The following is a 25,904-nucleotide window of genomic DNA, read 5'->3' as shown; positions in this document are numbered from 1 at the left end:
GGACGCCTACCACAGCATGGCTTGCCAAGCGGTGCCATGTCCGCAGCCGGGATCCAAACCAGCAAACCCCAGGCCGCCGAAGCAGAACGTGTGTATTTAACCGCTGCACCACTGGGCTAGCCCTCTTTCTCTCATTTTTTAAATAAGAATACTGAGGCTCAGACTGGCCAAGTGATTTGTCCAAAGCCACACAACTAGAATGTGATGGAAGTGGGCTGACTCCCAAGTCAGCTGGCCTGAAGGTAACTTCTATTTCCATTTGGCCATTACAGCTGCAATTCTTTTCATTTGATTCATTTCTCGTGGAATGCTGATGTGCCTGGGGAAAAACCCACTCCATTCAAAGGTTGTTTCTCTCACATTTTTTTTTTCAACAAATCAAGAGTAACGCCTGAGTTTAATTAACAACTAAACCATTGCACATTTTCTGCGCAAAACAAAAATATCAACCTACCCTTTTACGGAGTTTTTCTGCAGCATCAAGTTCAGCTTTAATAGTCTTATCAAATTTATTTAATAGTTTAGGCTTCTTTTTCTTAACTGAAAGAAAAAAGAGGTTTTTATTTTTTTATTGAGAAACAGCTATTAAGAATAGTCATTTATGAGTAGTGAGAAACCTAGCGTTGGTCCCAAACCTCTAACTACAGGAGCCAGCACACTCCCAGCTCACCTTCCCACCTCCTAACCCACATCCACTATGACACAGTCAGTAACTGCCAAGCCACAGGGAGACAGTGCAGCCCTCACTTATCCCCAAAAGTGTTCTTGGGAAACTGGATGGATGCTGGTATCCTGAAACTCTCAGAGATACTGGCCCAGTTTCTGGAGTGAAAATGGTAGGTACGATTCTAAACTCTTATGATCCACTTCTCGGCTAAGTCCAAAAGACTGCTTAAAATAGTTTTTGCATATATCTACAATGTTTCTAATCAGATAAAGATAAAAATGGGAAGCTACTCTCAAAAAAGTCAAGTAAACAGAATTTCTTAGCATAGCACTCAAGCCTCTTCCTTTGAATCCTGGACCTGCCATTCCAGCTGTATTCCATACTTCAGCCAAACTGGATTTCCCCATGTTCCCCAAATAAGCTTTGTGCCATTTCTGATGCTACTTTCTCCAAACAAAATGGCCTATTCCTTATCTTTGTCAGTTGAAAATATGCCCATCCTTCAACAACTAGCTCAAAACCACACTCCTTATAAAGTCTCCCCACATATCACTCACTCAAGTGCTCCGTTTTCCCTCTTCCTCTTCCCCCCCTAACCCCCCACCTGAACTGAAGTCCACAGCACCCTGCATATTTCTCTTTTATGGTCTAGTCCTTCTTCCATATGACTTTTACCATAATCTTTTGTGCACTTATTTTACTCCCTTTCCAAACCATAAGCTCCTGCAGAGTGGCAGCATGCCTTAGACGCCAACTGACTTGATTCATGCTTATTTAGCATGAAGTCACAGCCAGCAGGTGAGAGGGCGGGTCCTGCTGGTAGACACCCAGCGAAGCCTGTGGAGTGGATGGATATCAAGTGTTCCCTGGAAGCCCAGAGTAAATAATCCCATCTGAGGACCCAAGAGAGCGACAAGGGCAGGCCCTGGAAGGGTAAGTCAGATGTTCCTGATAGAGAAGAGGACTGGTGGTGGACAGGGGGAGGAGTAGGGGGGACAAGAGAAATGAGCACAGTCAGGAGAGAACTTTCTCAATGTTCTGACATTAAACCTACACATTCAGTTACTTTTGCTCTATCCTGTCATGAGCGAAGGAAGAGGGTCTCTCCTTCCCAAGGTTAACCCCCTCCACACGCACACCTGCCCTTTGCCTTCTGCCTCTCCTCTGAACGTCTCCTCATTCTCTTTCTGGCTTTCAGCCCCTATTGGCATTTAATACAGCTGACGTCTCTGTGTCTTAAAGCTGATCAACCAACCAACTAAGACCAACCAACTAACTAAGACCAAACTCAGCCTGCCCTCCTCCACTTGCCATCCTCTCTTCCCCTCCCCTCAGCCTGGCTCTCTCTCGACCCACGGAGCCCTGCCTCCCTCACCCCACATATGGGCTAAAGCAAGTGTTCTGGAAGGAAGGGGAGCTCAGTGGTTAAGAGTCACAGCAAGGTCTGAGTCCCAGCTCTGTCATGTCCAGGATCTGTGACCAAAGCTGGTACTAAACTTTTCTGACTCCCACTTCCCTAATCTATTAAATGAATGTACTGTTTTTGAGAACTAAATCGATATCGTATGTGGGCAAACAGCACAGTGCCTGGCATATACTAACTGGTCTGTACCTGAGAGCTAATAATGCCTATGGCCTCCTCTGCAGGGCCTTTTCTTCCTATCCTCCCTGCCCCCTTTGCAGCAGCTGACACAGCTCACTCCTCCCTGAAATGCTCCTCTCCTTGACTTCCGCATGGCCATCTTTCCCGGTTTTCCTCCTTATTCTCTGGCCTCTCCATTTCCTCCCCATCTCCTCTGTGGCTCCTGTCCTCTGCTGATCCCTGGGATGTTGTGCTCCTTAGTGCCAGTCTTCAGCCCTCTAAAGAGCTTTAACTGTTAATTTTCCAACTGAGCTACAAATTAACTAGTTAATTTTCCATGTGTTACAAAAATCATAAATCTAAAGTGCCTACAATTTATGGCACAGATACCTCAAGCTCAGTAGATGAGATACGTAATTCACTATTGCTCACAGATCTATTCTTTCTCATATTTACCCTATTTTAGAAGATGGAGCCATACTCATCTGGTTGTGCAAATCACAAACTCCGTTGGAAAAGGCCAGTAAAACAGGGCAAAGAAAGAACATGTGGAATTATGCAAATGAAGACCGAGCAGAATCGCTACTATTTTTTTAGCGCTCACTCTGTGCCAGTCTCCTTCTAGTCTCTCAACCTCCTGGATACAGGGAATTTAACCTCACAGATGTGGTGATGAGGTTCCAAAAAGGTCAGTCTCTTGACAAGTCCCCTCTCTTGTCCACACAGGAGGAAGGGGGCACTTATTTCCCACTCATACGGTTTCCAAAAGGAGTGAAGTTTCCTAGAAACCCTTAGCCTCTTGCCTCTCCCCACAGGGGAGGTGGTGTGACTTCTCTGATTACTGAGTTAGGGGAAGGGACAAGGTGCTGTAGCTCACTTGCACTCCTTTTCTTCCTCCGAAGAGCATGCATCCTGCGCTGAGCTGATCACACATCCTACAGGGAGGGGTTGCACTTGGGGGACCCAGGGCTGTTCCCCGCCACCTAGCGTGGGTGGGAATATCTAATTCTGGAGTTCAGTATTAAGACACCTATTCTTCCTGCTCATCCAAGCCTCACCCTTCAATGCAGCTCTATCAGTAAGCACGTGGGTCCTTTAATCACCTTTCCTTTATTTCATTCCTTGTGCCTCTTTGTTAATTGCTATGCTCCTTTATTTGTTTATTCCACCTTCCTCTTCTCCCCTCTCCAAACCCTCAGGCCCTCTTTGCTTGAAAGAAATAAATGTCTAAAGCAGAGAGTGAAAAAAATTGTAATGGGCATTTTCAACTGTGTGTCATCACGTGTTAGCAGACATGCTGAGGATACGGAAAATGAATTGACATTTGACTGAGTTGTTGATTTACAGTGGTGGGAGCTAGTGTCTTGTCATCTCAGCACTGACTTATGCCTCTCAATTGCTCATTTTGATTTTGGGGAAGTGTCTGTCAGCAGATTGCCAGTGGGACCAGGCAAGCCTGCAGTGTCCTGAGTAGAGGGTTTTACTGCTGGCATCATCAGTTTCCGCAAACATGTCTCCCATGTTATACAGTTAAAGTTAACATGAGATTTATTTAGAAGAAAAAGAAACTATTGGCAGTTCAAGACGTCCACAATAGTCAACAGTAAAATAATGTTGGTTAAACAGCCATACTGTATGTGTCTTAGTGTCAAAATATTTCAATATCATTATGAAAAAGAGACAAAATATTTAAAATCTCATAGCATCCATTACCAAGAAATTACTTGGTTCCATCTTTCACATATCTTCTATTTAATAGCTCCCAACTATTGCTGCTCTCTTTGAAATTCAAGTTTTGTTCTATCATGCCTATTTTTATTTTTAAGTGTAGAAAAAATGTAAAGCAATTTTCCCAATTGTTAGAAAAACAGATCTCTTCCTTCCTGTTCTGGGAGGCACATTGCCTAGCTGCAGAAACAGTGGGCTAATGACTGGACCAGGTTGAATGCTCTCAGGCTCCTTTGGGCCTCAGTTTTTTCAACTACACATGAGTGACATAGGCTGGTTCTCTTAAGGTCTCTTTGAACGCGAAAATCCTGTGCTTCTAATTTTCAGTTGACCTAAATCATGTTAATAATCTTTCAAGGCAAACCTAGAAGGTACTGGAATGAATTGTTAATTTTGTTGAATATGGATTTTTAATAATGGTTTAGGAGGAAGCTGCCTATGCTATATTAAACTTTGTATATATTTTGTAATCACTGCCATTACAAGTATTTTACCCTTTGCCAAAACCACAAAGAAGGAAGAAAAGCGACCAGGTATATTTCAAACCCTTAGTTCTCTTGCTATGCCACGGTTGAAACATTAAGAGCAAATAAAATGGGAAAAAAGGAAAATAAAAGAATAATTAATGGCATAAGAAAAGCACTAATGATGCACACTTAGATTATATAAAAATAAATGTTGACTCTCTTTCATTTCCACTTAGTCCATCGAAGATGTTTTTATATTATGCCTTATGGGGAAAAGTTGGACACCAATACAAATAGACACAAAATTTTTGCATCACTCTATGCTCTAGACCCATTCCATTGACAAGTGACAAAAACGGCAGTGTCTGCCACAAGGTAGGAAGGAAAGCACCAATCTCCTAATCAGTCTCCCCACTTCCCGTCTGTCCCCATGCTCTAGACTGTCCTGAGGCTCTTTCTGAAACACCATCTGTCCATGTCTCCCACTGCTTAAAATACACCCATGGATCCCCCCGGCATACAAAATAAAAACTAAATTCCTTAGAATGCCATCCTATCAATCTTGCTCCTAGTTATCTACCCAAGAGAAATGAAAACAGACAACCACACAAAGATTTGTATGTGCATATTCACTATAGCACTGATCACAACAGCCAAAAAGTAGAAAAAACCCTAACGCCCATCACCTGGTGAATGGACCCACAATTTGTGGTACAGCAATACAATGGAGCACTACTCAGCCATAGTACAAAGAATGCAACAACACAGATACCTCTCAAATGCATTATGTTAAGTGAAAGAGGCCAAATTCAAAAGGCTACTGACTGGATGGTTCCCTTTATGTGGCATTTTGGAAAAAGAAAAACTGTAGGGAAAGGAAACAGATAAGTGGTTCCAGAGGATGGGGTAGGGAAAGGGATTGACTACAAAGGGTACAGGAGAATTTTGGGGTTACAAAGTTCTATATATTTATTGTGGTGAATAAACTGTATCTAGATGTCTTTGCATACGTCAAAAGTAACAACTGCATACTACAAAAGGTGAATTTCATCATATGTAAATTATACTTCAATATCTGAATTAACAAAGTCATAAGGAAGAGAGAAACCACATGATTCTCAGTGAAGACTCTTATTATAGGTATAACAGTATGAAAAGCATTTGGGTGTAAAAATGTCATACTTTTAAAGGAAAATTAAATCTGGTTTTGAGCTCCCTTCCCCACTACTGGGAGGTAATTCAAACTCAATCATGCTTAAGAGGCTCCTCCCTGCACAAAAAAAGAAAAAGGAAAAAAAAAAACAAGCCTTTCTAAATCTAACTAGGCCCTCGATGACATGTATGTATTTTCTTTATTTAATATCCCAGCTGCCTTTTCTGCTCCTGACTGCCCCTCTGCCTTACCATTCATTCCAAGCACATTATTCTTTCAACTACTCTTACACTACATCAAATCATTGCTGTTCTGCAGTGTGTGACTCCGTACACGGAGGAGAGAGCCTCAGGACTTTGGATTGAGACCAACTTTGTTCACTGGCTCATTCATTCATTCAACTATTTGCTAAAATGGGACTGTGTTCCAAGGATTGTGCTAGGTGCTAGGAATTCAACAGAACCTTCCTCGAGGAGGCTACAGTCTTACTGCCCAGAAAGATGTAAATGGGTAATTAACCCTTAGGGGAATGATATAAGTGTGGACCAGGAATGGTGCTAATCTAATTGGGAGGGGAGGGAAAGTGACAGCTGAAGTACACCCAGGTAGAGACAGAGGGAAGAGTATTTACTTTGTAATTCAATTACAATTGGGAACTTATACTGTCACCTTAGTTATTTTTCTTGGAAGTGAAAGGCTAAAAATCTCCTCCTGTTGGATGCTACAGTTTGGTGCCATCTATGTGAATGTTCTTATTATAGGAATTTTGGAAAGCTGAAGGTGGAGACATTGCTCAGGGATCCCAGGTACTGAGTTGCGTTCTCCCCACATCTGAGGTCATGGCCTTAGTGATGCTGAGCCTGCTTCATGAGCCAGGAGAGGCCCGGAGTGCATGTTCAGGGAGTATAAGTCTTGTTGAGAGACAACATACACCCCGACTATGACAGGGCAGTGGCATAGCAAGAATTGGGCTTTTGAAAACATAAGACAAAGTAGACAGCTGGGGCTCCCGCCCCCACCAGACAAGAGATCCTAGATGCCCACGAAACCAGACTGACGGTCATGGCATCTGCTCTTGCCCTGGGCTGTCATTTTGCTTTAGACACAATTTTGTCTGCCTAATTAAGGACATTAATTTAACTTTATTCTGAGAGCGAGGAGCAAGAGAGAACGAGAATTTCTCCCACTAACTCAAAAGCCACCTGAAATGCCTTATTTATTCAAGAAAATAACGTACACCTTCAGCTCTTTCACAGTTGAGTTTCCTTGAATCAGCTTTACTGCCTTTCACAAACGGGCCCCTAGTCTCTATTTTCATCTTCTGTTACCTACCTGTAGAGCATTTTATATCTCCTTTATACAGCCTCTCGATGGCATGAACTTCACACCTTTGTGACTTTCCTCATGGTGTTTCTTTCCTAGAAAACCCTTCCCTCTATTTCTATCAAAGAATACTCTGTATTTCAACTTTTTAAGACCTAATTTTAATGCCATTTCCTCTTTCAAGTCATGTAAGACATCTTCATGCAAAAAAAAAAAAACCTTTCTCTTCTGTGCTCATATAACATTTTGTTTCTGGAAATAGAAAAGTTGTCAGGCTGTATTTAAGTTGGTTGTATATATAGTGTGCGCTCACTCACCCTCTATCTCTTCCTACTCCCCCTCCACCTCCTGGATTGTTAATTTTTGTGAGGAAAGAACTTTGTCTTACTCATAATTTATTTACAGCATCTAGCACATGGCCTGTCCTATAGATATTCCTCAACAAATGTTTCTGAACGTATGAATGCATGCAAGCATGAATGAATCAAGACATTCTAGAAGGGGAAAGGGCAATGTCAATTTATAACTTGGGCATATCAGCTGTTTCAACAGAAAATTATAAGCAACCAAGACAGAGAACAAACTGAGAGTAGCTCACTTTATAAAGAAGGTCTAATCCAAAAAACGTCAATGGATGACAATGGAGGAGACAGAGGAGGAAAATAAGAAACAAGGTATGTATGTGACAATTTCCACTGAAGATCTTATAGAGAAGACCGATAGTTATTTCATATGTCTTATTCCACTTAAGTTTTTGTAGTGTATTTAGCAATTTAGAACACAAATGGCAGAACACTACACACAATTAACCAGTAAGTTTTTGGGCTGCAAAGTTCAGGTAATTTTAGTAGAACATCACTAAGCAGCTCTCTTTTATGTTCTGAGTCATTGCTTAATACCCTATCAAATTATTTGCTGATAATAACAGTTGACATTTATCAGTCACTTACTCTGCGACACATGTGTGACTCACCCAGTTTGCACAAATTGTAAACAGTAGGAGCCAAGACTGGAGCTTGGGGTTGTCTTGACTCCAATGTCTATGCTTTTGACCATTTTGCATTATCTCTGGCATCTGGCCCAGAAGTTAAGAAACTAGGATGTTCCTAAGGGCTTTGAGAGTGACGACAGAGTGGAATTAAGTGTAAGTATTGTGTTGAATAAAAGAAGTAGTTGAACTTTGCACTATTTGTCTCAAAGGATAAAGGTAGTTAAATAACCACAGTAATTTTCCTTCATTTTATATCTCAAAGACCCAGTGTTTACACATTACACAGAGACACTTGGCCTAGTAGGAAGATCCCACGATACGGTGTCTGGAGGCCAGGCTGTGAGCCTTGGTTCTGCCCTTCTTGGGCAACTTGCTTAATCTCACTTCCCTGAAATAGGGATAATATCCGACCCCCATCTATCAACCATAAAGGAACATAAAACATCATATCAATGTTAATCATGACTTCCATCTGTAATACCTAATTTTCACTTACTTTAAAACTTCTGCTCTTTAATTAAATGAGAGATGTGTATGACATCCCCTATTAGTAAATGTCTGGGGAATTATTCTTATTATTTTTTAAAGATACCTCATTTGCTCTACTGTCAAACATTTCCCTGGCAGAGATCTGGGGCAATTAATAACTTTGCCACATGCTACCTGCATCCAGCTCATACTTCCTGAGTCAACAGAGGCCTAGGGGGCAGAGGAGCCACAGTCTACTTCCCTGCTCCTCAAACCCTCTGTGTTTTCAAGCAGGACCCTGCTTTTGGTTCTAGGTATCCAAAGGTGGAATTTGATGAAAAATAATCTAAAAAGCAAAACAATTAAAGGGAAGGAAAAGTAAGACCGAAATAAGATGTTGAAGAAAAACGTGCTTTATATCTGAGACACAGCCTAAAGCTCAAATAGTCATGTAATTGCTTTATTGCAATATTATTCACATTAATTAACAGTTAACCCAAGACAGAGAGCCCACTACATATTTTAATTTTCCTGTATTAGAATTGGAAGTTAATTTTACTTTTTAAAAAAAATCAATGATAATTTCAATATAAGGAAAAAAACCCCTAAATTTCTCTGGCAGTGAGATAAATCTCTAAATTAAGGGAAATGATTAAAAAGAAGGAAACAATAGAGCAAAACATTCAAGACTTCAAGAATCCAGTACTAGGCTTTTTGATGACATTCTATCTGCTGGGTACCAGGAAAGCAAGCCAGCACCTACCTACCAGTGCTCCTCCAAAGCACCAGGAGAAGATGTGGGGAGGAGCTCTCCGGTTCTTTTCTCTTTCATTTAAAAGTGGGAATCATGCAAGGTATTCTACTGCTATGCTTCACATGGGGGTCTGAAATAAATCTGCTATCATATCAAGAGAGAGCCATGTTACTCGTTGTTGAGAAACCCAATCAACTACTGTTGATATTGAAGTGCTACTGGCAGGAGTCTTTGTATTATCACTGTGAGAAAGGAAAATTAATGGGTTTGATGCAAAAAGATCCCTTTCTGAGGCTAATTCCCCTACTACTATCTACCTTGTAGGTGCACAGTACTGGGAGAAGAGGTCAATCTGGGCAACTCTGGGGAGATTCTCCTACCTGCCAGCCTTTACTGCAGACTGGCGGGAAGAGGGGTGGTAAGCTCTCTCCTTGCCTCCTACAGCTAAGGAATAATGGACTTTGTTCTCCTCATAATTAAATATCAACTACATACCAGCAGGAGTTCAATATTCAAAGCTTAAACCGAAGAGTTAACACAAATATTTTTCAGCTGAGAGACACTAATAATACAACACAGTAAACATTATATAAAGGGCAATTGTTTTCATCTGCCCCTTCTATTGAAATAATGTGGGATTCAGCTGGGAGCATTCAGTGGAGCCAGTAAGTATTCCAGTTTATTAAATGTAGTCCGCTGTGTCCCCATAGGGTTGTTTTAATAAATTATACATCACTCCCCTTCTAGAGTAATAATCCTTTAACAGATGTGACCCCATATGTTAAATTAGAAATTTCAGAGACGCTAAGCGATGTGTTTTCTATACATAACAGAAACCCCTTCACTGCCAGGGCAATCCACAGGCTTAACAACAGCTGCTCCAGACATTATGAATTTCACCTCCATGTGTACTCTTCCATGAGACAATAGCCACCTTGCTCAAGTTTTATTTTAGATACAATTCTAACAGTCTCGGTCTTCTGGTTCCCTAGGCCTTATTACAAGTAACAAATTAAAGAGAGTGAGGGTTGCTTGAATCAGACATATACTCAGCAACAAGAAGTCAAAGCTGACAGACTGAAGTAAAAAGATAGAAAAATCACTAGAAATGAACCCAGCTCAAAGAGCACTGCAATATGGGCGAAACTGTGAAGAGGGAAACAATGCTCTGCACTTCAACAGCCCAAAAGGGACCACTGCACAAGAAGTGATATTCATTAAAATGGGCATTACAGCCTCCAGTCACCACGGAAAGTTAAATTATGTATAGCACACAATTTAAAAAGGCGGAGATGAATAAAAAGTTTTTAAGAAAAGTATCTACCAAATTTTGTTAATTTTGTTTAAATGGTGCTTAAGGGTATTTAAAGTCATCTTTAAATATGTTTCCATAAAATACTGATTTCCCAGTAGTGTCAAAGAAAACAATAATTTCCAAGCCTGGCTGTACATCAGTATCACCAGGGGAACCTGAAACAAAACACATCCCCAAGCACCATCAAGAATGTGTCACAGGGATTGGGGGTGCGGGGGAGAGTATGGGGGCAGGGAGACAAGAACCTATACTAAAAAAAATAGGTACAGGTAATTCTGCTCTGCAGCATCTCAGATATATCTAAAGATTAGTATATATTATATGAGTAAATAATTTAGTATTTGTAAGCTTAGCTTCTAATGCTACCTTATTTTTTTAGTTGATTGTTCAGATGTCAACAGGGGTCTGTATGTTTGATTGGTGTTCGCTGGCATTGATATTGGCTGGTTTTGATTATTACATCTTTCAAGACAGAAGTTATATCTGATTGATACTTTTTTAGACATCGTCTGAGATTTCACCAAACACAAGTGGATATCTTTAAATATAACTTGATCATTGCAATGAGACAAATCCCAAGAGTGCCTTTAGAGTTTCTCCCTGTGTGATGAAAATGAAAATCTCATATTACAGAATTTATTAATCTTGGTTTGTAGGATAAGATGTCCACAAACTTTCAATAAGCCCACTCAACTGTAAAGATCTGGATATCCGGGAGATGAAAAATAGTTGAGTTTACTTGGGCAATAGCAGAATGATAGTGACAGACCTGATATTTTTGTTTGTGTATTTTTGTTTTGTTTTGTTTTTGTGAGGAAGACTGGCCCTGAGCTAATATCTGTTGCCAATTTCCCTCCTTTTTCTTGAGGAAGATTGTCGCTGAGCTAATATCTATGCCAGTCTTCCACTATTTTATGTGGGATGCCATCACAGTGGGGCTTGATGATCAGTGCTAGGTCCCTGCCTGGGATCCGAACCTGCAAACCTCAGGCACGGAACTGGAGTGCACAAACTTAACCATTATGCCACCAGGCCAGCCCCCAGATCTGATGTTTTAACAAATAGAAAATACATGTTTAAATGACGAGATTTTCATTACAGACATACGTAAGTATGGATCAGTAACAGAGAAATAAACCTATAATTCAATAATTGAAAAATAAATCCATTACCTTACTGAAATAGATGTAGTGGAATTAACAATAGAAAAGGGGATGCTTTCTTCTAATACTAAGGTTGACAGCATACTTTAAAAACAAAGTCAAACTGCTAAATATTTCCATATGATATATGAAACAATGGTTTGCAAGACACTGTACATCAAATAATGAAGGGCAGTGACCCCTGAGAGACAGGAATCAAATTTTTAAAACCAATGATAAAAAGAAAACTCTAAATGTAGACACAGAGAATAGACATGTTACATACAAGGAAATAAAAATAAGGATGATAGATTTCTAGTTAGAAAAAAACAGAAGGGAGAACAGAATGGAGCAATAGCTATAAAGTACTGACAGAAAAAAACATCAACTGAGAATTCAATACCCAGCAAAAATATCTCTCAAAACAAAAGAGAAATAAAGGCTTTTTCAGACATACAAAAGCTGAAGGAATTCACCACCAACTGGCCTGCACTACAAGATACACTAAATGATATCGTTCAGGCAAAAGGAAATGATAACAGTTGGGAATATCGATCTACCCAAAAAAATGAAAGGACTGGAAATGGAAACTACATAGGTTAACACATGTTTTCTTTCTTACTATTTAAAACTCTTTAAAAGATAATGGTTTTAAATAAAACAATTACTTAAACAGAAATAACAATGTAACATAGGCTTTAAAGCATATGTAAAAGTAAGATGCATGACAACAGCACAGAGTTGGAGGGCAGAAGGGGAAGCATATTATTATAAGGTTGTAATAAATATGACACAAATACAGCAGACGTGAAGTAGTATAGCATCATTTGACGGAAAACTGTAATAAATTAAGGATGTATGCTATCAACTCTAAAGCAATCTCTAAAGTAACACAGCAAAGAATTATAGCTAATAGCCCAACAAAGGAGATAAAATGGAATCATAAAAATTATCCAGTTACTCCAAAAGAAGTCAGAGAAAGAGAAAAACTGGAACAAAGAAGGGATCTGACAATAGAAAACATACAGCAAGATGAGAGGATTAAACCTAATCATATCAATAATCACATTAAATATAAATATCCCAATTAAAAGGCAAAGAATTTCATCTTGGATGAAAAAGCAAGACCCAACTATATGCTGACTACAAAAAATGCACTTCAGGGGCTGGCCCCGTGGCCGAGTGGTTAAGTTCGTGCGCTCCGCTGCAGGCGGCCCAGTGTTTCCTTGGTTCGAATCCTGGGCGCGGACATGGCACTGCTCATCAAACCACGCTGAGGCAGCGTCCCACATGCCACAACTAGAAGGACCCACAACAAAGAATATACAACTATGTACCGGGGGGCTTTGGGGAGAAAAAGGAAAAAATAAAATCTTTTAAAAAAAATAAAATGCACTTCAAATAGAAAGACACAAATAAGTTAAAAGCGAATGGGAGGAAGATGGCATGCCATTCTAGTAATATAAAAAATATCAAAACAAAGCTGGAGTGCCTATATTATTGTTAGAGTAGATTTCAGTCCAAAAAATATCATCAGTGGTAAAAAAAAAGAAAAAAAGGTCATTTCATACGACAAAGGTATCAATTCATTAAGAGAAAGGTGCAAAGGTAATTCACTGGGGAAAAAAATCTTTTCAGCAAATTCTGCTGGAATAATTGGATATCCATATTTTTAAAATGAATTGCCATCTATACCTTTACCATATACAAAAATTAACTCAAAATGGAACAGAAACCCAAATATAAAAGCTAAGACCATAATACTTCTAGAAAAATCCTAAGAGAAAATCTTTGTGACATTGGGTTAGACAAAGATCTCTTAGGCATGACTCCAAAAGTACCATCCATAAAATAACAAATTCATAAATTAGACTTCATTAAAATTAAAAATATCTTCAAAAGCTACTCTTAAGGAAATGAAAAGATAAGCCAGAGTCTGGAAGAAAATATTTGCAAGTCATATATCTGATAAAAGTGTTATAAAAATAATATATATAGAACTCTCAAAACTCAAAGAATAAAAAAAAAAATCCAATAAAAAAATGGGCAAAAGATTTGAACACTTCACCAAAGAAGAGATAAGAATGATAACTAAGTTCATGAAAAGAGCTTCAACAGGATTTCTCACTAGGGAAAGGCAAATTAAAACCAAAATGAGATACCACTACACACTTATTAGAATGGCTAAAATTAAAGATTTACCATACTAAGTATTGGTAAAAATGTGGAAGAATTGAAATTTTTCTACACTGCTGGTGAGAATGTAATATCAAGTTGTAAATCCATTTTGGAAAACAGTTCCAGAATTTCTTAAGTTAAACGTACAACTACCATATGATCTAACCACCCCACTTCCAGGTACTTCCTCAAGGGAAATGAAAGCGTGTGTCCACACAATGCCTTCAACATAAATCTTACCAGTGGATTTATTTCTAATAGCAGAAAACTGGAAACAACCCAAACTATTACATCAGTAAAACGGATACTATTCATTCATCAATAAAAAGGAATGAACTATATTACATACTACGACATGGATGAATGCCAAAATAATTGGTGAGTGAAAGAAGCCAGACAAAGAAATGGTAGATGTTGTATGATTCCACTTACATAAACTTCTAGGAAATGTAAACTAAGGGACAGAGAGGGACCTTAGTGGATGGCGATGGGAGGGGAATGTAGGACAGCATACAGGAGAGATTACAGACGGGCACAAGGAAACTTCTGGTGTAATTGGATATGGTCATAATCTTGATTGTGGTGGGGGTTTCATGGCTGTATACATGTCAAAAATTATCAAACTGTAGGCTTTAGGTGAAGTTTATTGTATGTTAATTGTATCTCAATAAAGCTGTTATAATAAACATAAAAACATAACCACAATATTAGAATCACATTTAAAAAGAACTTAATAATTCCTGAATATCATAATTGATACTTTCACTGGAAAGTCAGTGTTTATATTTCCATCACTGCCTTATTTATATTTTTAGAGTTTGTTATTCTGAAATGAGATTCAAACAAGGTTCAAAGATTACAATTGGTTTTGTCTCAAATTAGTCAGAACTTCTCACAGAATCTTGAGAGATACTAATTGTCCAATAAGAAATACTGAACAGAAGAGTGCCAAGAATATTTTATAATGTCTGTAGCTACTGCCCAATAATTCTATTAAAAAAAAAAATCCAACTGGTAAATAAACCATGACTAATTACAAAAAAAAAAAAAAAATCCAACCTAGAATCTGACAATCTGCTCTGATCTGTTACTCTAAACTTCTCCACTACATTAATTTGATTATTATGGATTCCCCAGAGGAATATGTACATCAGTTTTCAAACCATTTTGACCAACGTGTATAGAGTACCCCCTAAGGTATTATGCTGGTTAATGTAGGGGACACAAAGATGAACAGGATATAATCCTGCTATAGATTGAATGTTTGTGTCCCCTCAAAACGTGTTGAAATCCTAACCCGCACGATAACGCTATTAGGAGCTGGGGTCTCTCGGAGGTCATTAGGTCATGAGGGCTCGGCCCATGAATGGGATTAGTGCTTTATAAAGAGACCCCACAGAGCTCCCTAGTCCCTTCCATCAAGGGAGGACACAGCACGAAGGCGTTATCCATGAACCAGACACCTCACCAGATACCAAATCTGCCGGCCCTTCGACCCTGGACTCCCCAGCCTCCAGAACTGTGAGAAATAAACTTCTGTCAAGTCACCTAGTTTATGGTATACTTGTCATAGCAGCTCGAAGGGACTAAGACAAATCTCTATCCTCAAATAATTTAGACATTAGAAAGTGGGAAAAAAGTAAATGAGAATAGAAGGTTGAAAATTATCAGGCAAAATAATTATAAAATACTTTGGGAACACAACGAAGCGAGGCAGTACTTCTAATTGGAACAAGAAGGTAAGAATCAAGGAAGAACCTGGTGTTTGAGCTGAGTCTTGAAGCACAGAGCTAAGGTGGGATGAGGTAGAGGTCAGGGAAAAATCTCCCACAGAAAGAGGAAGATACGGAGGTGGAAGGTGCAAGTGGCAAGTTCAGGGGTCTGTGAAGAGTGAGGCGGAAGTGCACAGGGTCCTGGGGCAGGAACAGTGAGGCGCAAGGCTACACAGGCGGCTTAGAGACAGATTATGGAGTTTCTCAAACAATATTCTCAGGAATTTAGACTTTGTTCCACAAGCAGTGTGGTGTTACTGATGGTCGTAGCGAACGACTGTAAAGAACCCGTGTTTCAGGAAGTTTCTCTTGTGAGCACGTATAAATGGAAAAGCAAAGAGGGAAGCAGGAAGTGATCGCCAGAGTCAGAGCGCAAGCCGTCCTGGGGCTGAGGGAACAGCAGTGCAGGGAGAGAGTTACATTCTCGGCTAAATTAAACTGTTAAATTAGGGGGGGAAAAGATGTGAACATACAACTATCAGAAATAATCAAATTTGAAAATATTAAAACAATTGTAATTTCTCACCAGTAAAACTTACATTCAGACAAATCTATTTTCACTTGAATAAAAACGCACATATGAATTTCGTTATGTTTATAGATTATCATGTTTTTTACCATAATGAACTACTGAGCATACTGTCACTTAGAAGGTGGTGACATTCTGAAACAGCACAGATTATCGTCAGCCCAAAAGATATGATATGTTGTGATTCTTTTTATGAATAGCACACAGTTTATTTTTATGTAACGCCACACCACATGTTTTGGTTTTTAACAGATGGCAAACTCTTTTTACCAGGGTTTTAAACCTGCACACTGGGAATGAAAACTATTTATACAGTAAACACTTTAGCTGATCCTATCTTTGGACAAGTTTAATTAAAGAATGAGATACCAACAGCACAATCAAGTGGACTCACGGGAAGAAGCAAGAACTTGCTTCCTTGCTGAATACATTATTTTACCCCAGCAATTTAAAGCTTACATGGAAATTAATGGCACTATTGAGCTTTATAACAAATCCCTTAAACATTTAGCTTTTTTTGTTAGCTGTTTTCAAACTCAGTGTTAATAAAGCTTTAACACCCAAGGTAGAAGGGAAGCATAACTTACTCTTTAATGAGATGCCACTACAAGCATTGCTCAAATAGCTCTCCAGTATTCTCACACCTTATTCAGCTCGTAGATGTTCATTTCCCACATATAAACACTCTCTAGAAGAACACCCCTGCAGAATCAGTATTCTCCTCTTGCACTTAAGACATTAAACATATTGGGATGTTGGGAGGATGAAGTGTACCAAATTCATCAAGAGCCTCTTAAAAAAGGAGTATATACAAATAAACAATATCAAACAGCATCTGGATTTGGGGATTATTTACATTTTACATAAAATAACAATAGGAGGGAAAGTAAGGACAATAGTTGCTCCTATCTGTATAGCATGACACCAGTGACAAAGGGAAATGACCACCCGACCTACCCAAAAACTGCAGGAGGGCAGGCAGAATCATCTCCATATTTTACACATGTAAAAAGAAAAGCTCCAAGAAGCTAAGAGACCTATTCAAGATCAAATAGCAAATAAGAAGTTCAAGATCAAATGGCAATTAAGAATTGGTAGAACAGAGACTGAAACTCCTGGTAAAGGACCCCTTTCACCACACTACAACAACTTTCTAGTTTTGACCAAGTGACTTCACACTAGTAAGAGGGATTTAAATGCCTGTGAGGAAAATGTTCATGGATAGAAAGAAAAACAAAAAGATGGCTACCTAAGGTTGATGCAGGCTGAACAATAGTCATATCTCCAAATTTCCTATCATGTTATGGACCTCAACCTCCAAACACCACATTCACCCACGTACTTTAATCTAAAAACAAAACAGATGAAACCAAAAACTTAGTCTAAGATGAATTGACCAAGAGTGGAAACACCAAGTGGATATTTCCATCACTCCAGTGCCAATGCACTAAGTATGTTTGATACTAATAATCTAAAAGGCAACTTTAAAATATTCTTCACTTTTTCCTTCTTTCTAACAAGTATCTTCATTCATGTTTTATAACCACAGGGAAATACTCTACAAAGTGCATTGTTGAACTATTACCATACTTCTCAGGGGTACGCAATTCATGGCACAACAACACGAGCCCTGCTGGGTCTTACACTGCTTGGCTCTCGTGACTGTCTGCAAGCGCCACGGAAAAACATACTTGAAGAAATGCACATGGGGTTCAAGGCAGCAGTTATAAAGCAAGATGCAGGATGAATCAAAGTGACAAGGCACAGAAATAAAAAGCTCACTGGTTCACTGCTTCAAAAAGCTCACAAGTTCACTGGTTTTATGTTGAAGCTATAATTTGCAATTAATCCTACTTCTACCCCATGACTAGCTGAATGACATTAGTAATAACATCACTAATATCGTGCTATAAATGCACAAAGAAGTCAACGATCCTTGAGGGAAAGGAGCCAAATTTCAATGAAGCGTAAACATCAGGGTTATTACCTGAAACACACCTTTATCAAGCCCTGGCTTTTATGTAAAGGATATCAATTAAAGGCATCATGCTGTATAAACAGATTTCATCCACCTTTATTTCAAGTTGAGTTTTGAGTGTGTTTCACCCAACTTGAGCAGAGCTGGTATTATAATCATGGTAGCTAACTAGCCCTGAAGGCTCCAGATAAATAACATACATATAGTCCTAGAAGCAGGCTTTAATACACCTATTAAACAGGAAACAGGAAAGAACCAAACAGGAGAAGGTGCCATCAATGGTACCGAAGAATCAAAGGAGAGAAAGTGTAAAAATCACTGGATATCAGAAAAAAATGAATTATGACAATCTTTTCCCAAAACGTGTTTAAGAGTTTCAAGACAAGACTCTAATTAGTTTAAACTGTTTTATAGAGGGCATCCCCCGTGATATCCTAGCAGTACTGCTCTTGGAGTAAAGATGAGCCGGCCGTACACAAAAACACCTACGAGCTGTTTTCCGCGTCAATCCATCATCCCTGTCACTAAAAATGATGAAGTATCTGAATTCACAGGTCTAGGCAAAGAGAACTGAAGGATACAACCCGTGCTCACTACCGGAGGACCAGCCCAAATGTCACCCCCCCATGAAGACTTCAGCTGCTCTCCATCTTCCCCAGCAGGCAGTGAACTCTCCTCTGTGCTCCCACAGCATTTTGCTCCTAACCTCCACCTCCTTATAGCGTGGTCTTTTATTTGCTTTGTTTTCAAGGCACTCCACAGAGCATGGAAAACAGAGGAAGGTGAAATGTTTGTTAAATTAGTAAATCATCCTCTTAGCTAGAAGCTGCTGTCTCTTTACTCAGTTCCCATGTTCATTCTTTAAGAACGGTTACTACATGGAGTGGTGGCTGGGGTCCCAGGACCTGGCGAAAGAGACTATGCCTTCACCCAACACAAATGAATCCCCTGGAAAAGAAAATGTGTTAGAATTGATGCAATTCCTTCTCTTACTCCCTTCACCCACACGTGCTGACTTCTTAAAAAATTAACCCAAAGGGAAAACTCACAGTGTTTTCTGACTCTACCCTAACCAAGTGGACAAACGTACTTAAGATTTGAAATGAGTTTAGAATTTGCAATATAAATTGCTGCATATTTGCCTTAAGTGATTAATATCTCTAGTAATGAATAATTTGGAGGATGTATGAAATAGATGCCTTTAACCACTTCAGTGATGTTTTCTTATTGTTTTAATGATAAGAGTTTTAAAAAAGTTCTCCCTGGCAATCCAAGAATGGATCTAAGGTGCCCATGCCCGTTAGACCCATGCTGAGCATTCTGTGGGCAAGGCACAGCCACCTCGTTGGAGAGGGCAAAAGGTGAACCAACAGAGTGGAATGCATTTGCTTCTCATTATTAGGTTTATATTTTTTCCCAAACTTCTTCATCCCGTGTAGGAACGTATCTTCAATAAATGATATGTCCCAGCTCCCCAGATGTTTTGTAACCCACAAATGATGAGGGTTAAACTAGTTGTCTGTAATGGTTAAGTAGCAAAAGTCCCCAAGACAGTTTCTGCCCCTGGCTGCCGCAGGAGGGTGGATAAAGATGACCACAGTGGCGAGAGGGCCTGAACACTGGTCAGCCCGGAAACGGGTCTCTCCTAGTCAAACGCTGGAGAGACAGTCACTGTCCCTCCCAGGCAGCAGATCTGCCGCATTGGAAAAGGCTCGTCTTGCTTCTAACATTTGCTGGCATCAATGCAACAGTAACTAACAGTAACAGAAAAAGCTAGACCTATGAAAATGTCATTGAGAAAAATCACGTTCTTTAATACCTGAAGTTTGAGCGTGTGTGTAGATGGCAATTGAGAATTTGTTAACATTATTCTCTTTGTCCTGACTCAAATTTGGGAGGTTTAGTAAAGGAATGGACCCACATGAGGTGAGAGGAGTGTCTACAGATGAGCCAGAACATGGGCCGTGAAAGAGAAAAAGGCTCCACAGCCAGCCAGACTCAGACCCGGACAGCCCTCAAACCCAGCTCGTATCCCCCCAAGCCCATGATGAGGAGGTAGTCAGTGTTCCCCAGATCCACATCGCAGCAGGGTCTGCTTACCACCTGTGGCTCACATACGTCTCTTTCAGAGAGCTGTTTAACAAACATACAATGGTTCTTCCCATAGTATAGGTTCAGCTTGTCTCACATAATCCTTTTGTTGTCTTTATATTTTATTAAATTAGATTTTATTTTTTCCATTTTCTCCCCAAAGCCCCCTGGTACATAGTTGTATATTCTTAGTTGTGGGTCCTTCTAGTTGTGGCATGTGGAACACCGCCTCAGCATGGTTTGATGAGTGGTACCACGTCCGCGCCCAGGATTCGAACCGACGAGACACTGGGCAGCCTGCAGTGGAGCGTGCGAACTTAACCACTAGGTCACGGGGCCGGGCCCTGTATTTTATTAAATTAAAGAATCCCTTTAATGGGATTCAAATAATATCAAAGAATGCTATCTGAACCAAGTGGATCCAACGAAAAATTTTTAATAAAGATGATCCTGGTACACAGGCTAGATTGACCAGGTAAGCAGGACACCTACCTAGCACTTTGCAACCATGACTGCACTTTAGAATTACTGTGTCCCAGAGCTAGGACATGAGAACGGTCGGGGGTGGGACCCAAGGCATTTTCTGAAATACCCCACAGCGATTCTAATATGTAGGCAGGGCTAAGAAGAATCTGGTTGTGTTTGGGTGCCTCGCTGGTTTTAGTAGCAGTTAATTATCCACATATTGGCTTCACATATTCTAGATGGATGGAGGGCGAAGGGCAAAGTGCAAGGCTAAATAAAAGCGTTCAGGCAGCTGATAAAAGACGCGTGTTGCTGATATCCCTGCACCAACCTCGTGCCCAGCTGTAATCAGCCTGGACCAGCTCCACGGCAGTGGCGATGATGGGGCTCTGCAGTATGCCAGTGCTTCCAGAAAATTCCAGTGCTACTCCTCTATGCGGAAATCCTGCTTCTGTCAGCAAATGTCCTCCCGCTCCCAGCTGTACTTGGGGTCTGTTCCTGAGCCTCTGTGATAATGGCTTTTCCTCATTTCTGAGATATATTTGCTTGCTGCCTACTGCCTGACCTCCTGGGCACCACCTGCTGCTTGTCCCTAATTTTCTGTCCCATCCTTGAGCTCCAGCCACTCCCACCCTACTCTATGTCACTGCTGACCAGGCTCAGAAATAGCAACAGACTGTAGGATCTGAGCAGATGAAGAGGCAGAAGAAAGCGCATTCTAGCAAAGGAGAAAAACATGACTGACAGTCCATGGCGTTAGAGATAAGGCTTCCCGGGCAGAATGTAATAAAATCACCCAAACTGAAACATAGAGAGGATCTGATTTATTTTCACTATTACTAATACTTTCTATTGTCAACACATATTTGATTTTTAAGTGAAAAACATATAAACTTATGGCAAGAATTATTGCTGTAAATGGCAGTACCACCCACCATTAATCAGAAAAATGAAAAATGCTGTGGGGAAGAGCTCTGAATCAGACTGAGGCAATTTTCAGTAACGCATTTTTCAAACTAATGCACTCTCCAATTTGAAGTCTTGTTTAAACAAATGAATATATTCAACCACCGACAGCTCTGTCTTTTTATGTCACATTTTTTGAAAGCTTAACTTTAAGCTCGCTTGGGCATATGTGGCTAATACGTTAATTTTTAATTTGCTTCAGTATACAAACAGACTGTGTTAATACAGAGTAAAGTGGATTATTCTGATTTGAAGACAGGGTCACACTTCTCATTAATTAAAAGAAAATTTAGATCCTAATGATAATTTGAAAACACACTAATATCCGAAGTTTTTTCCTAAAGAAATCTATTTTGCTTTCCTGCTAATGTCACAATCATTACAGAAATTCGTTTTGTAAAATGTTGCGTGCTCAATGGGAAGCATTAGAATGGGATTTTAATGATAACGAAGAATTTGCTATTACCGTCCTGTGGTGTGTTTGACTGAAGAGGCACTCTGCTGGAAACAGGTGTCCTGAATTATCACTGCTCCCACAGTATGGCCCAAACCATGCAATGAAAAATAAAAACACAGCGAATGCGTATTTCCACACAGCTAAAAACCTCTACTATACTTGCTGAGACTGGTAATATATGCTGAGCTTATTTAAATCACTAAAATTGCTGTAATTAAACTTCTCTCTAAATCAGACTTGTATAAGAGTCAGAAATCTCCTATAATTAACTTATCTGTAGAAGTAATCAGACAATAACTGCTGGTATATTTTAGGAACCACTAAACCTACTTTAGCTGTTGGATGTAATGACTATAATAAATCTTTACCAGCAGTTATCTCATAACCTCTCTTCACAGCTGCAAGGGTGGGAGGGTAATTGTTTTTTCAAAGCTTTTTCCTGAGTTGGTGTAAGTGTGCTATTTCTACAATATGGGAAAAATACTAAAGCATAGTGGTGTGGCCTGAACAGAACTGGCAGCCTTTGCTACATCTATGTGGGCTGTTGGTACTACTAACAGGGAATATACAGTGTGTTAGGGACTGCTAAAGCCAGTGAACCAAAGCACCTCCAATGCTAAAGGACAGAAGACCCACCCACATGGACCATGCAGTCCTTAAGTTCAAGGCAGTGATGATGCGGGTGAACTCACGTGCGTCAACAGAAAGGACCCTCAGAGACCAAATGATTGAGGCTTGATGACAGCTGTCTTCACAGTCACGTCCTACAATTCTTATCTCAATAAGGTGAATGAATGAATTCTTTGAAAGAAAGATCACACTGCACAGTGCCCAAGCTCCCCACCTAAAACCATCTGAATCAGGGCTGTCTGAGGTTTCTGTACATATTTTATTATTTTATAATAGAAAAATACATGAAAGCCAAGAGATATTGTTGACCTGTTCAAAGTACTGTAACAGGCAAGAGAACACCCTTGTCTCACATACACATTCATAAACTCGTTTATTCCAACCATTATGTATCTGTAAGGCATTGCACATGAAGTTAATAGATAAAGAACCAATTAGAAACTATTTTTGCCATATAAAAACCAACCAGGAGTTAATATCAGTAATATAAATGAAACCACTGAAAATCAACATAAAAAAAGAGACGAATAGTATCATAGTAAGAGAATCCAGGATGGCTTACAAATTTGAGATCCTCAGCTTCTCTTATATTCAGTGTTAATATTTATATTTCTATTAAATCAATGAAGTATCACTGAAACAATAAAACAACTGTTTGAAGGCACTGAAAAATGACCAAAGACAGGCAGAAACTTATAAACAGAAGAGTTTATTCCTGAAAGACTGTTTCTGCATTGGGTAAGAATGTTGAGTTTGTGGTTTCCTTGTGTGGGGGCGCTCCCCAGCCAGCCCCAGCCAGGCAGTGGAAACCTCTGTCCTTCCCCACTGAGAGGGAAAGATGACAGCATTCAGAGCAGCAGGGCAGAGGGAAATTTAAAGGGGGAATTTTGGAAACAGGAGAGCCATAGAAGGGCTGAGATCCAAAATCTGAGAATAAACTCTACTCAAATCCCTGGTTGCCTGATAACTTTCCATCGTCATGGGTAGCCCCAGGGAGCCTGTGAAAAAGCAGGCAGAAACTCGAGGCGGACGGATTAGTTATATATGACTGCATAACAAACTATCCCCAAAGGTAGCAGCTTACAACAACCATAAACATTTATTATCTTATACAAGTTCCTTGCTACAGAGACTTGTCCAAAGGGCTGCTTGTGTATTCTCATGACATGACAGCTGGTTTCCCCAGAGTGAATGATCCAGAGGACAGCAAGGTAGAAGCTGCAACACCTTTTCTGATTGAGGGTTGGAAGTCACATTCTGTCACTTCCGCAATGCCCTATTGGTCACACAGGTCAGCCCTACTCAGCAGAGAGAGTACCACACAGAGGCATGAATGCTAGGAGGCAAGAATCACTTAGGGCATTCTGGAGGCTAACTGCTACAGAAATCTACCTTTGAAAGACAGGACTACTTCTGGTGAAATTTGCAAGTTTGTTGTGTTTTACCTGAATATGTTTCTCAATACACACACAGTTTGGGTAGCTGAAAAGAGAAGTTCTATTGCCTCAAGGTATAAGACAGCAGAACTTGGGGCTGGCAAAGCAACTGGAAATTTAGACAGTGAGTCCTAGATAAAAGGAGAAATCCCAGAAGCAAGCTACAAAATCTAAGTGTGAATTCTGCCCAAATCTTCGGTGGACCACTAAACTATGCAGGCACAGGGCATGTCCACCCCCACCCTCCAGAGGGCTAGACTTAAGAAAAAAACAGCACCTGGAAGCCAAAAAACCAGAGCAGACAGTACCGCTTCACACCACAGGGGAGACAGAGATTTTTCAATTTGAGTCCAGGCAAGTTAACTGTCTACTAGACACCAGCAAGTCTCAAAAATGAAACAAAATGAAACAAATTCCAGAGTTGCTACAACATAGTATATATACAATCCAGCTTTTGACCAAAAATTACTAGGCATGTAAATAACAGGAATCTCTTGACTCACACTCAGGAAAAAAAGTAGTCAAATGGAACTGCCTCGAGTGTACCAAGATATTGGGTTTATTAGAAAAACACTTCAAATATGTGATTACAAATGAGTACAAACAATTAAAGAAAAACATGGTATTAAGGAGTGAACAGATATGGAATCCCAACAGTGAATTGCAAACTAAAAAAAAAGAAGCAACTCGAAATCTAGAGCTGAAAAGAACTGCAGCTGGAATGAAAACTTTACTAGATGGGTTCAACAGCAGATATGAAATGGCAGAAGAAGGAATAGCTGAACTTGAAGATAGAGCCATAGAAATTATGCAATCCAAAAGAAAAAATGAACAAAGTTTTTCAAAGACCTGTGGTACAGTATCATGAAAGCCAACAGAAGTGGTGGGGAAAGGAAGAAGAAAAAAACTTTAAGAAAATATGGCTGAAAAATACTTAATTCACAAGATTTTTTGGTAAGGATTACATGAGAGCCTATATGGAAATAATTTGAAATGCCGTACATTGTAGACACAAAGTTCATACATACTTTGATATTTCTGTTTATAAACTCTTCCTGCCCACCATTTGCATCTCAGATTATCACCATCAGATGAAGACACAAGTAAAAGAATGGGATTAACCACATTTTTTCATACTACAACTATTTATTCAGCTCCTACTATGAAAGGTTAAGTACCACTGGAGGAATGTGATGGTTAATTCTATGTGTCAACTTAGCCAGGTCATGATACCTAGATATTTGATACAACATGTCCGGATGTTGCTGCAAAATTATGTTTTTAGATGAGATTAACATTTAAATTAGTCGACTTTGAGTAAAGCAGATTATCTTACATAATGTGGGTGGGCCTCATCCAAACAGTTGAAGGCCAAAAAAAGACCCCCGCTCCCTTCACAAGGAAGAGTGAATTCCGTCTCTAAACTACCTTTGGCCTTGAGCTGCAACATCAACTCTTCCCTGGGTCTCCAGCTTGCCTGCCTACCCTGCAGATTTTGGACCTGTTAGCCTCTGCAATCACTTGAGCCAATTCCTTAAAATAAATCTCTGTGTCTGTCTCCCTCTGTGTCTCTCTTTCTATAGACACACACATTCCCTATTGGTTCTGTTTCTCTGGAGAATCTTGGCTAATATAAGGGGTGGGGTCATGGTTCCCACACTTTAGAAGCTTTCTGTCTAAAAATTAAGGGAGAAACTTAAAATACGTGCTAAAAATCTGTAAGCACAGGGTGTCCGGGGAGCACAGAGGAGAGGCACATCTTCTGTTCTGGGGTAGGAGATGGAGTACAGTGAGGGAAGGCTTCCTAGCAGA

The 25,904-nt window shown here is 39.8% G+C and overlaps 1 protein-coding gene across 13 annotated transcripts in view; it reads right to left on the bottom strand.

Moving 5' to 3' along the window:
- ASPH (aspartate beta-hydroxylase) overlaps positions 1 to 25,904 on the bottom strand; it is a 208,968-nt gene that overhangs the window by 75,168 nt on the left and 107,896 nt on the right. For all 13 annotated transcript variants that reach the window (XM_070630515.1, XM_070630517.1, XM_070630519.1 and 10 more), the window contains one exon: positions 455 to 540. In XM_070630515.1, coding sequence (XP_070486616.1) covers positions 455 to 540 — 86 coding nt within the window. The remainder of the gene's footprint in view (positions 1 to 454; positions 541 to 25,904) is intronic.

Source organism: Equus przewalskii, chromosome 8 (assembly GCF_037783145.1).
Source record: "Equus przewalskii isolate Varuska chromosome 8, EquPr2, whole genome shotgun sequence".
Lineage (NCBI taxonomy): Eukaryota > Metazoa > Chordata > Mammalia > Perissodactyla > Equidae > Equus > Equus przewalskii.
Note: the sequence above shows the minus strand (reverse complement) of the source record. Positions and strands in the feature narration are given on the sequence as shown.